The sequence below is a fragment of the Leptosomus discolor genome, chromosome 5, assembly GCF_034619465.1.
Source record: "Leptosomus discolor isolate bLepDis1 chromosome 5, bLepDis1.hap2, whole genome shotgun sequence".
In the NCBI taxonomy this organism is placed as follows: Eukaryota; Metazoa; Chordata; class Aves; order Leptosomiformes; family Leptosomidae; genus Leptosomus; species Leptosomus discolor.
This window is the reverse complement of record NC_141395.1, coordinates 24,402,274-24,414,932: the sequence shown is the minus strand read 5'-3', so window position 1 is coordinate 24,414,932 and position 12,659 is coordinate 24,402,274. Positions and strand designations below refer to the sequence as shown.

The 12,659-nt window shown below is 39.0% G+C and overlaps 2 protein-coding genes across 3 annotated transcripts in view; one reads left to right on the top strand and one right to left on the bottom strand.

The window, feature by feature from the left end:
- Positions 1-2,321, top strand: part of GPR155 (G protein-coupled receptor 155) — a 29,254-nt gene extending 26,933 nt beyond the window's left edge. For both annotated transcript variants that reach the window (XM_086465080.1, XM_086465079.1), the window contains exon 16: positions 311-2,321. In XM_086465080.1, coding sequence (XP_086321206.1) covers positions 311-533 — 223 coding nt within the window. In that variant the 3' untranslated portion in view covers positions 534-2,321. The remainder of the gene's footprint in view (positions 1-310) is intronic.
- Positions 2,322-4,105: 1,784 nt separating this feature from the next.
- Positions 4,106-12,557, bottom strand: SCRN3 (secernin 3). Its single transcript, XM_086465434.1, has 7 exons — positions 12,390-12,557; positions 11,988-12,169; positions 11,023-11,222; positions 10,119-10,331; positions 7,393-7,555; positions 6,840-7,020; positions 4,106-6,051 (listed from the first exon to the last, which is right to left on the bottom strand). The coding sequence occupies exons 1-7, from the start codon at positions 12,555-12,557 to the stop codon at positions 5,896-5,898; spliced, it is 1,263 nt and encodes a 420-aa protein (XP_086321560.1). The 3' UTR covers positions 4,106-5,895.
- Between the last annotated feature and the right edge of the window lie 102 nt (positions 12,558-12,659).

Sequence of the window (12,659 nt, the reverse complement as noted above, 5' to 3'; positions counted from 1 at the left end):
TATCCAAGAAATAGAACTACATTGTGTGTGTTTTTAGGAAAATTGCTGCTTGTGTTCACTGAAGTTTATTTGCACAAGCCTAAAATAACTTTGTACGTACATTTTACTTCTCATTGAAGCGACTGTAGGAAAAGGTAGTGAACGTTGGCATGTCCCTAATATACAAAACTTGCAAATGCTCTTCTAACATGCTCTTAACTATCATGATGTCTTTCCTTGTTTCCTGCTATTTTTCCTTGCCTTTCCCCATCGTGCAGTGGTGATACCAGATTTACAGAACATGTGGGTGAATCATTCCTTTGACATACAGGTGTGGTGCAAAGATCTCCACTGGCATCTTCTTTGGCTGTGACCTGGTGAACTGGCTCATGCAAGTTGGCCTTGCCTCTGACCGTGGTGAAGCTGTGATGTATGGAGACAGGCTGATGAAAGGAGGTGTCGTCCAGCATATTACAAATGAATTTGAATTTCGGGATGAATATTTGTATTACCGCTTTATTCCTAAGAGATCGGTTGCAGTTGAGAACCATTGACGTGAGCGTGTGGGCAGAGGACAGGCAGTTAGGGGTGAGTGTGACCTCCTCCTCTGCCTCCACCACTGAAACTGGACGTATTTCTTTCTCGGGGCTCTCGGAGAATTGTGTTATCCTCTCTTGTAAAGTTAAGAGATGCAGTCCTACTTGTGTCTATTCTGAAGGCAATGGTAGCAAGTGATATTTAGTGAGTGTTCCAACCAGAATGCAACTAGAATAGGATGCTCTGGATTTAGAGCACTTTTTCCATTTTAAGCAAAACAAATAGTGAAATAATATGTGTCACTGTCCTATTACAGGGGCATTATAACAGCAGCTTTAGCGACTGGTGCCACAGTAAAAAAAAACAACACATGAATGAGAGGTATTTTTCATGTTGCTGTATGTTTCCCATATTTTGCTGTGATGAAATATTGATTCCTGTTTGAGGTCAGACTTCCCCCTGACTTGATAGAAGTAGGATTTCTTCTATCATACCCCAGTTTTTACTACTCTTGTCTAACACGAGAAACTTTTTCTAGCTGTTTGCACTTCAGATCAGGTGGTTTGTTTCTCACTTAAAGATAAAATTCTCCATTTGTAAAAGTGGAATCGTTGTGAAGATGATTCTGATGTCAGAGGATTAAAGCTGAGGAAATATTGAATGGAATGAATAATGGTTTTGTACAAACTTACGAAATCTTGAAAACATCTATGCACCGCTTCTCCAAATTAGGAAATTATATACTGGAATTTCATATAAACAATTGGTTCTGAAGTTTTGCCTTGTGGTGGTAGTAGCAGCTTTGTCAAGAGTAGATTTTTACCTTCTGAAATTAGCCTTTCCAGTTTAATTCAGAAGTGCCAACCTCAAAGATATTATGTAAGCCTTGGATACCTGTGTAAGTCAAGATTAAAAATTTTATCAAATCATAAACCCTTTTAAATGAAATACAATTACTTTTAAATCTATTATATAAAGAATCTTAACTGAACATCCAAGTTAGTGTTTAAAGTAGCTAAAGATCCTAAAATTTTAATATTGGATGCCTAACACTGGTTTCTAATAAGCCTCAGGTGTCCTCCTATCATGTTTGAAGTGTCATTCAGATTCCTGTGCACTGAAGGCAGAATCTGAGAATCTGTGTGTCTTCTGCAGTATATTGAAAAGGTTAAAGACAAATTGTAGTATCTGATGGCTGTTGTGTGCTGCCCTTTTAAAACTACAACAGCACTCATATATCTATATAAAAATTTATATAGTGAGGGAAAGGAGCCCAAGTGTTTAAAAAAAAAAAAAAAATCATTTGCTCAGCATATGAATCACTCATCCTTTTTTTAAAAGTCTTTCCGTTGTTTTTTCTTTTTAGTACACAGGATTTTTACTGTAGCTGCTTATGCATCTCCTTTGTATTAAGAAATACAAGTGAGTTGAGCAGCATAAACTGTTGTTCAAGAAACAGCTGTTTTGTGGTATCTATATGCCATGCAAGACTTACATTGGAAAAATAATTCCTTTTACTGTCAGTCTTATTGCACTCCTGCAGTGTGCACAGAAACATAACTGCATTCTACTGCATATGTATGTTATACAAACTGACATATTTTAGTGTTTTCCAGCAACAAAATAATTGGCATTTGTATTGGGCTGTTACCACAAAGGAAAACAATAGCATATTTTGATTACGTCTGCTGAAGATGGCCACATCAAATATTTTGGAATAGTTAGATATATGTGACTTAAGAGCAGAAGCTGTGAATATGTCTGGCTTCTACATACTGTAACTTGTCAATAAATCTGTTACTTGATTTCAGAGTTCTGAGCTTTGATGTGATATGAGGTGTGGGAGTGTTATGTGTATATGTCAAGACTTAAAACAACTATGTTTTTCTGAGAAATTTGTTAAAGTAGCTCTTGGGTTTCAAATTTGGTATTTCTTAATCAACCTTTGATGCTTTTTAAGTAGGCAGAGGACTTCTTAATGGGTGTTCACACAAAGATACCAGTTTTCGTCTAACAGCCTAAACAGATCTTTAGGAACATTTCACATTATCTTCTACTTACCAAATATATATATATATTTTTTTTTTTAATTCTTCAAACGTTCAAGGAGTTGATCAGTTGATCTTAGGACAGTTTTATGGTCCAGTGCATAGTCATTGTTCTTGCACTCTTGTCTTTCTCGTTTTCATTGTCAAGTCCTGCTTTTGCCTCCCTTTTTATAATGGCTCTGCTATTCCCTAGGTTTGCACATGTGTCTCTTAAGTAAGAAATTGCTCAAAATTTCTGCTTAGAGAGGGCTCCCTGTTACAAATCTAATGAAGAGAACACCTTTAATTAACAACTGACACCAAATTCTGTTAGATTAACTGTTACAACGTTGTGACTGCTGATACCATACCCATTAGTCAAATCAGAGTCTACGATGGTTAATAAACAGACTAAAGAAACTAGGAATGAAATGTGGGATATGATAATTATTTCTAAATCACTGGGTACTTCTGGAAGCTATGAATAGACTTTGAATAGCTTTAGAAGTTAACTCTTTTATCTGATATGTATTTGCTTCCTCCAAGGAGCACTGGCAAGCTTTAAAATAGTTGACAATTTGATGTATGTCAATAGTTGATCTACTGATTTTTGGTGGTTAGAAATAGCTTTGCTTTAAAGATGTGGTCTGTGGTGCAATGAGTTCTTTTATTTTGAAGGTGGATTAGTTTGGGAAAAATGTCAGTTAGCTTGGAAGTTACAGTTCCATGGAAAAGATCCACTGAACAAGTCCAGAGGAGTCTCCAGTGAAACGCTGGATCTCTTTCCTAGCACTAATCTCAAAATAATTGTGATAATGGACAGGGGTGGATAGAAAAGTTTTAGTTTTCTAGGTAGCAATTTTAGTACTTTTTGTTTTTTTAATAATTATCTTTCATAAAGCCCAGACCTTTTAAAGTAAGCTGGTAAGTGTATTCAGACATTAAATACGTGCAAAGATTGCCCTCTAGAGGACATTCTGTTTTGTTTTGTTTTGTTTTGTTTTTTTACGTACGGTTGTGAGAGGGAGGTTTATTCCTCCTGGTCTCATCTTCATTTTCTGTTTTTACACTGCATGTGTTCTAAGAGGAAAAAAGAGGTACCGAAATATGCTGTACTCTGTTGGCCATCACTTGGTCTATCTCCATACATCACACTTGTTTTTACTTTGTATCCTGTAGACCAGTAAATAAAAAACAGCACAGAAGCTAGAGGAACAGTTGGACTGTATCTGCTTATATTACTACCAGACCAATAAGCTTAACTTGGTTAATTGCCACCCTGTGATTAAATGGCCAAGAAGCTCACTTAAAGGCCTGCTCCACCACCTTCACTATTTTCATTCCTGTGTAACTTCACTTTATTTGCATTGTAGCATAAAATTGTTTCTCTTGTTATGCTATGCTACCTGTAAACTTAACTCATACCTTGGTTTCCAGCACAGTTTTACCTGGTATTTATTGATGCTTTGAAGTTATCAAAGAGCTAGTGTGGAACAGCTGATGATCAAAAATAGGATAAAGATACACGCTTGTCAGATACAGATATCCATGAGGAAAACAGGTAAATACAGCAAAACTTTATTAAATATACCTTCCAGTTCACGATCATCCACTGTACTATTGAACTTCTAAGATATTTTGTTGGCAGCAAAGGCACAAAAAGTTCACAGTCAACTGAAGCTTACTTCCAGTCTTGTCTGCTACTCAGTCTTACTTGCTACTGCTACTTGGTACACATAGGACCACTAGAACTAGAAAGTTCAAGAACCTTTCCTGACCCAGTAATTTCTTGGCATGGATCTGAACACAGTATCCTAAATTAACTTCTTCTTTCATTGTAGGATCAGGAAGAATAAATTCTGCCAAGCTCTCAATTTACTTACTCATTCTGCAAACTTCATTGTATATGTATTTCTTTTGTTTGCCTATACTTACTTTATCACTGGGGGGGATAGAACAGTTTACAAAATGAGAAAACTGCATGTGTGTAGCCCCATCTTTAGCATCTGAGATGATTCTAGAAAGTGACTAAATATAGAAACATCATCAAAGAATTATCTTTCTGTGGCCTGCTGCGTCTTTCTGTGGGGATGCTGTCATGTCAACGTACTGCTGCTCTAATGCTCCGTTTCACGTTACATGTTCTCTTCTGAAGGGTTGCAGATGTGCTGTATTTTGGGGTTTTTTTTTTACTTCCAGTCATACTCTTTATCCTGCTTGATCATGTAGTAAAGCCAGAATCTTCTTTCTTTGTTGTTTGCTCAGTATGTCCCTTGCCACAGAAAACAAAAGTAGTGTCACATATTGATCATTGCTTTTAAACAGGATCAAGGAGGAAGAGTTCCTGGCAGAGGAAAAAGCTTGATTAAATTAACTCCATAGTGTAGTAATTCTGGCAAGACAAGTCACAGTTAAAAGGCTTTATATGAAGTGAAAAAAAAATTAGAAGTCCTTTTAAGTGTCCTGCTGAGTACATGTATGTCCTTGTGTACCCCAACTTCTTCCTTTCTAGTTGCCTGATTTAAAAACGTAAGAATTAAGAAACATTAAAAAACCTCCCACATTATATTATAAAGTGTGCTGCAGAATTAATTTGACAATAATCATATTGTATGTAAGTCATTTTAATATTTTTTTTGTATCAGGGAAGGAAAAATAGACAGGGAAGTGATAATTGTGTGGTAACGTGCAGGATGCTTGCATTGTTGAACTCTGTGTAAACAGATTTCACAACAAATCATGGTAAAATTGTAACTGTATTTTGATTTTAATACACCTTGAACTCTTAACCTCATTTTACATTGAAGGAGTAGAAGGTTCATATATGAAACATATCTTAGAATGGTTTTGTCAAACAGCTGAATATCAATCTTATTTGATTTGCATATCACTTTCCTTTTTATTCAGTGCAAGAATATGTTCTACATTTGCGAAAGTCGTTCAGCATGGCCATTTTAATCCAGGCCATGTGAAATTCTGCTATGATTGTCTCGACTATAAAGCTACATGTGTCGAACTAGAACTGAGTTCTCCAAAGCTGAGTTAGTGTTCTTCATCCAGAGATGGGGTTGTTCTACAGTTTACTCAAACTATTACATTCTAATTGCATGTTTGTTGACAAAAATCAATCTCTGATGACAGCTTTATGCCACGTGCAAAGCCACTACCTAGCTTTTAAAAGCCTTTTCAGCGTTGCTTCGTACAAGCAAAAGTTCTTGGGCCTGAATATGAATCCGCATCTTTAAAACTGTCCATACTAACCGGTATATTGAAAATAAGGTGTAATCTATATCGCCACTTCATTAGAAAAGTTGATCATAAAACTGAATTTTACCACATTCAAATAGGAATTTTAGCTATATATTTTGAGTTCTTCTTCTACACACTTTGAAAAAAGGTTAACCACATGGTTAATGTCAAGACAACCGTTCTGCAGGACTGATTCCATTTCGCTGATCTTCTGTTTCTCCAACTCCTGTATCTCTTTCAGCATCTCTTTACCTTGGCCCTGCAAAAAGAAACATCTGTATTTCACTAAAAACTATACAGAGTATGTAGCGTTCACCCTAACAAAATTCTATTCTACTGCCCTTATTTTAACCTCTTAAGAGGTTCTAGGGTACAGATTTGTGTTGGTAGCACCATGACAGGTTTTCTTAAGACATCTTTCCTAATATCTAGCACTCCATATCCCTGCATCCTTGTCCGATGCCCTGAAAATAAACAAAATTAAAGCTTTAGGTATTTATGCTACCAAAACTTAAGTCGGCATATGTCTTACTTTTTAGAACGTGTATCTGTAAATAGGAGAGACACTACTGTTACAAGTAAGCAACTACGTCCCTGCTTCACCTTTGTGTCCAGCTGTCTTTGTGATTTTTGTTTCCTTTCCTGTCCATACCAAGCAGTCACAAAAGACATGCTCTCCTTACTGCCTGAGACCAGGGTCCTGAAGAGTTGTAAGTACTCTTAGCAGGAGCTGTATATTTGCCTGTGGCTGCTCAAGCATTTCCCCATTATCTGAGTGGTGCAGGAGCATGTGTGGCCTGCTGCTTAGCAAGATGAGCAGTACAGATACTTGTTTGGGGCTAGGTCTGGGAGTACAGCAACATGCTAGTTGCAATTTTTATTGTTTCAAACATATGGCTGCCAGATGCCAAGACGAGGGGCTTCTGGTGCACTACACTGTTCTCTGCAATTCATCAAAGGGCACTGAATGGTATCGCATTAACAAAATGCGAGCAAGGAGCTTATATAAACCACCTGCTTGCATTGAAATCTATTTAATCAACGTACCTCGATAGTTTCCATAACTACAGCAGCACTTTCATGTTTTTTATAGAGCTCATGTCTTCGATCTGGCTTATTCTGAAAACGTGGTTGCTTCTTAACTGGATCATCGTGACCAAATGTAGGGGAGCTAGTTTTTAATAACTGAGTAATATTGGGCACAAAAATGAAAGGCTTAAATATAGACCTAGAAAGAGAAAACAGAACAGAGATCCTTTACTGATACAGTTTTGTTAAAACTGTTGACTCAGTAGATTGCTGTATTTTTCCCCATTCTTCCACTTCCTCAAGAAATAATAAAAATTAAAAAATCTCCTAACTGATGTTTAAGTCAGTGTCATAATAGCGTTTCACTAAGTAGGTTCAGAGGCAGCATTAATGTACATAATGTACATTACATTCCTCCTACTTTTTGATTGTGCTTGGGGGGAGACACCAAACAACAAAAAAAACAACCCAAAACCAAAACAAAACAAGAGGAATATAATTAGACAAATTGCAAAACATTTTCATTTAGATATCTGCAACTTTTTATCCTAAGTATTTGCTGCTACATCACCTTGCAGGATCTGGAGTTCCAGTGAAGAAGTGAATACACGGCAGATTAGGCTGCTGAGGCAATACAGAGACCATGCTTCCAGTTGTCATAAATCCACCTTCCATGTTAATGCCACTTTCTTTGTCACGAAGAATTTCCATCATTATTTCAGAAGTGATAGATCCTATTTAAGATACAATTATTTACATACAGCACTACTTATAATACCAACTAAATGGTATGTTCTCCACAACTGGCTCCTTTTTCCTTTAATAGGCAATGCCAATTTTAGTTTGTCCATGTCAGCAGAAAAAAAAGAATCATCCTAACAGCATACCTTAATATGTAACACACTTTAAAATATTATTGTTTTCCCCGAGATATTTATTTCAAAGAGTAGGTGATAATGAGCTGTAACATTTATGACTGAGAAAAGGGGGAGGATGACAACACATGATGTCTCCCAGAAAGGTAAAATACACATGGCTAGCAAATGGTCATTCACGCAGTAACTTTTCAGATGAAAGTTAGTAGCTTGGTTAAAGACTGAACTTTATGAGCACTGTGTGGAAGTTAAGATAAATCACTATAATAGTTACTAGTATTTGTACCAATAAGTTAATACCTACCACTACATTGCTTTGGAAATGTAAAAATAACAACTGTGCATGGATTTTGTGTGTACCTTTGAAATTGAAACAACAAGAGTGTTAACTAGGCTTCAAGCTGACATTGAAAGGATGCACTGGAGTAACACATTCTGTACTTGGAATCAACATGAACTGCAACAGTACATTCATTTGTAAAGAAGTCTTACTCAACTCCTATGTCAGGTATAGTGCCAAATGTCTCTCTGAAAGTAATTTTTTTCTTCTCAGTTAGGTGAAACAAAAGCCTGCCCACATATGCCCCTGCATCTAGTGTTCAAATGGAATCGCTGTTCAGATAGAGTACACTTGAACCTTAAATACTGGCATGGTATCACCAAGCAGTCCAATATTCTAACAGGCAGCACTTGTAGTATTTTTCATTCCCAATTTGGTGTACCAGGTGAATGTATGCTTACGGCAGAAAAATAGTAGTTCATTCACTTTTTTTTTTTTTTACTTGAAGGTATCATCTACCATTTAATCTTTTTGTGTTTCCCTCAGTGAAGTTCTAGCTGCGTAAAGATTCCTTTTTTTACACTGCCTTGCTGTTTGCTCTTAAAGTAATCACTCTGCTGCTAAGTCAGATGTCTCCAATATTATTTTTTTTATACACGACTCAAATTCCCTGTAGACAGGCATGCAGCACTACGTTTCAGCAAGAAAACACTCTTAAGTATTCCCACAGATGCCTGGAAAAGTCAGAGGATTCAAGAAATCAGCAAGCTAGATGAATCAAAGAAATTAAATGAAGCAACAGTCAGTTTGTCAACTGCAAGTTGGCAATTTGTCCAGCAGGAAAGAAGGCATTGCATATTTTTCACTAGACCTTTTTATTATTTTGTATTCCTGAAATATGTTCCCTATTTTTTGAAATATAAATAATGTTTATGTAAAAATGGTCTCCATGTGGTAGGCAGCCTGGAAAAAAACTGTAATGCCACTGAGCGAGAAAGCTGGGAAGGGTAGATTAAGAAAACAGTGATTTTACTGATGCTGTAAACCAAATAGCTTTTAGTTAAGGCACCTATTTAAAATAAATCTAAACAAGCTGAAACCGTATGAAGCTGATAACCTGAACACCTAGTGTGATTTTAAAATGGCTCAAGTAAATGCCTGAAAATGGGGATTTAGAATGAAAACACTGATAGAATCTCAGCATTGTTATAATACAAGTAAATACAGGTATTATGAAAATGCTTTCAGTATTCAGAACCTGCAATTCCCAAAATGAATGCAGGATTTACATGATCACTAGAGCAGGACAGCAAAAGGTAATTCATTCTGATGCATTAACTAAATACTAAACCTGGTCTGGCAGAGCTCAGCCAAATAAATAAAAAACCAGAGGGGTGCAATGTAATTTTGGTTCATATTAATTACTTCAAATGAGCAAGTGAATACAGATGCAGCAAAAACCTGCCAGGTGGATGCAGTTAGAAGAGAAGTAATAGCTTCTTTCTACAGAGGTCTGAAAAATAAGTAAATAAGTTAGTGATTAGGAGCACCTGCTTAGAGTGCAGAAAATGATTTTGTTCTGCTCTCAGTGTGTTTTATTAGACTACAGGAGGTTAGAGTAGCAGTTACAGTGAAACTACAAAGATTTAAAAATGAAACTCAAAAATTGAGCGCAAGATATGTATCTGAATGCTGTGCTCTTGCCTCGGGCCTATATGAATGGTACCAGACTGCAGTTGTTTACAAGGTTCTGTTTGTGGCTGCAAACCACTGGGAGTCTTTTAGCTTGTTTCTTTTCTTAGAGGGACATTAATAATACATAGCCTATCCAGATTTTTCAGAGCAGATCTTACAGAGTATTTAGCGGTATGGTCATAATGTGACATCTCAGTGTCGTTACTGTAGCTGTGTGTTCGCTATTTGACCCTTGTTTTAATTTTTCCTCATCAACAAATTGGCAAAAATAGATATAAGACTTCAAGTTCAGTGTTTCTGCTTTAGGCAAAAAAATTATTGTACTAAGTTCTGGTTCACCAAATCATGTGAATGATTGCCCACATTAGATGTCTAATAATTTATGATTTAAATTAATGTAGCTCACTAACTGCTTTGCATATCTTAAAATATATAAAAAAATTATACCTTTGTGTTTGTTCAGAAGTTTATAGCCTTCACAATATCGGCCTCTGGATGTGGTCATTCTGGCAGTATTTACATAAGAATACGTGGCAGCGAAATCAAATTCCTTTTCCCCATCCCACCAGCCCTTGCTTTTGGCATATTCCTTCAATTCTGGGTGTGCTCTGTCAATCTTGGTTGTGATAGAGAGCTGGTTGGAAATATTCCGTACACCTCCTGTTTGTAAGGTGAGGAAAGGATCAGTTTAATACATCAAATGCTTTTTCTTGGTAATTTGTTTACAATTAGCTTACTAAAGCAAGTTATGCACTGAAGAGTTTCCTACACGACCTGTGAGTCCTGTGGTTTATTTTTGGCCCTCTCTCCCTGGCTGTATGTGTCCTTCTGATTGAAATTCCACTGCCACTCAGTTCTGACTCATTTACTTCTATTGCCAACATCATATTTTAGGTTCTGTCCTGATTATTCCCGTCTCTACGTTCTTCCTCTTAGACCCCCACAGACATAGCTTGTCCTTCTAAGTCCACTGGAACAATCAGCCATGTCAGGGCCCAATGCACCGATCCTGTCACGTTGCCCTGTCACCAAATGAAATTGTCATCGATTGCCACCATCCTTAAAACCATACATACTGCTGTCATTCTCATGCTGACTTCCTTGCTGTCCTCCGTTTTCCAAGTGCAGGATTGGTCATTTCTGACTCTGAAAAGGCCCCTTGCGACTCAGCTCCTCTGAAGCCGCTAGCCACCCCACACTGATGCCCCTAGGAAGAAACTCCTGTTGCTTACAGGCCCATGTACATACCTGGAGGCTAGTTTGATGCCTTAATGAAATGGTAAATGAGAAGTGGAGAACTGCTAATTGTCATTGCATTTGAAATGTATAAAATGAGGAGCATCACCCATACCTTCTATTTTTTCTGCTGCCCAGTATTTTCCTGATGTCTCCAGCACCCATGCTTCCTTTCTGTCAGCTATCAGAAAACTGTTATGGTATGTAAATACCATCTGGCTCTCCATACAGTTTCCTCCCTGTCCATATTTTTCAAGCAAATCGACTATGACAGTAAGAGCCTTTTCAGCTGTGTCCGCTCTCTCGAGTCCAAGCCTAAAACAAAAGGAAGATGTTATCTTTGGAACGAGAAACTTTACATACAACTATCCAGCTACTGCAAATTGATTTGGAATGCTATTTCTGTATGTACATGGTGCTTGTATGATCTGGTAAGAGAAAGGAGCAAGTCACTTAAAGGGCTTGTTTGAAGTGGGTCCTCTACGTCCTCAACATGGGGAAAAACAACCAAATGGAAATACAGACAGGTAGGGAGAGGGCTCCAAGGAACCACCTGCAAGTCCCGTGAGGGTATTGGACTGGGGGGAAACAGGACCAAGAAGAATTGAGTGACTGCTGTAGGTTAACCAGAGTTGCACTGGCACAGAGTAAGGCAGCCACAAGAAGGTGTCATTTTTACATGGAGATGTGCAACTAAGACTGAAACTTAAAAATATGTGTGTGAAAGATGGGGGAAACAGGAAATGAGTACAGACTCAAGAAAAAGGTCCAAATGCTAGTTCCTGAAGTCCAGCCGTGATCATTAAGAGTCTTGTTTCAGTTTAGTATAAACTTCGTAGAGAGAAAAACGCTTGATGATTTCCTTAAGAGATTCTGTTCTAGTGCCTGATACCTCTCACCGGCTCATGGCTTCTAGCAGAGGGCTAATGCCTGTGCCAAGAAATACTTATTTTTAACCATGGCTAGAACAGCAGAAGAGACAGACCTGTCTTCTGAAAGTGGGTGTTTCACCATGTAACTCAAATGTTTCAAAACTAAATTCCAAATTCAGCACCGTTTACCAAAACAGCCCATGCAAACCTTACGAGGTCCATGCCGAGGAGAGCTTCGTCGTCACCGATCTCCTCTCTACCCCACACCGCCTCGTTCCCGATGCACACACCGTGCTCGTTGGCCCCCATCTCTGCACCCCAGAGCCACGCGGGGCGGCTCAGGACCACGGCGTGGGTCTTTTCGACTTGCTCAATCGTGATGTAGGTGCACTGCAAGAAGTCAGAGCACGCAACACATCACCTTTCATGCCACCGCTTTGGAGAGCACCTCCCCTTAATTAACCGCGGGCTAAAAATACACAGAAAATAGGATTAAAGGCGGTTTTTTGTTGGGGGGGGGGGGGGTGGTGGTGTTTGGTTTGTTGGGGTTTTTTTGGTTTGTTGGGGTTTTTTTTGCCGTCTCCCGAAGAACTCGCCCCCGCGCCCTCACCTCCAGCGCGGCGCCGGGTGGGTGCGCGGCGGCCGGGAAGTGGACGACCTCCTGCACCTCGTCTGCCGGCCGGTCCGAGTTCTTCCCGAAAACGACGCGGCCCCCCGCCGCAGCGGGCGGCAGCGCCACGAAGGTGTCGCAGGAGCGAGGCGGCAGCCGGGGCAACATGCTGGCGGCGGCGGGTGGCGGCCGCTCCTCAGGGCCCGGCGGCGGGGCGGGGCGGGGCCGCGGCGTTGCGGCGCAGGAAGACCCGCCCGCCGACCCGGAAGG

What these genes read in the sequence shown, in the direction of transcription:
- SCRN3 (XM_086465434.1), bottom strand. Translation starts at nt 12,557, where the DNA reads ATGTTGCCCCGGCTGCCGCCTCGCTCCTGCGACACCTTCGTGGCGCTG. An exon ending in CTCGGCATGGACCTCGTAAG is followed by an intron (nt 11,223 to 11,987) that starts GTTTGCATGGGC and finishes CTTTTGTTTTAG; the next exon opens with GCTTGGACTCGAGAGAGCGG. An exon ending in GGAACTCCAGATCCTGCAAG is followed by an intron (nt 7,021 to 7,392) that starts GTGATGTAGCAG and finishes TTCTCTTTCTAG; the next exon opens with GTCTATATTTAAGCCTTTCA.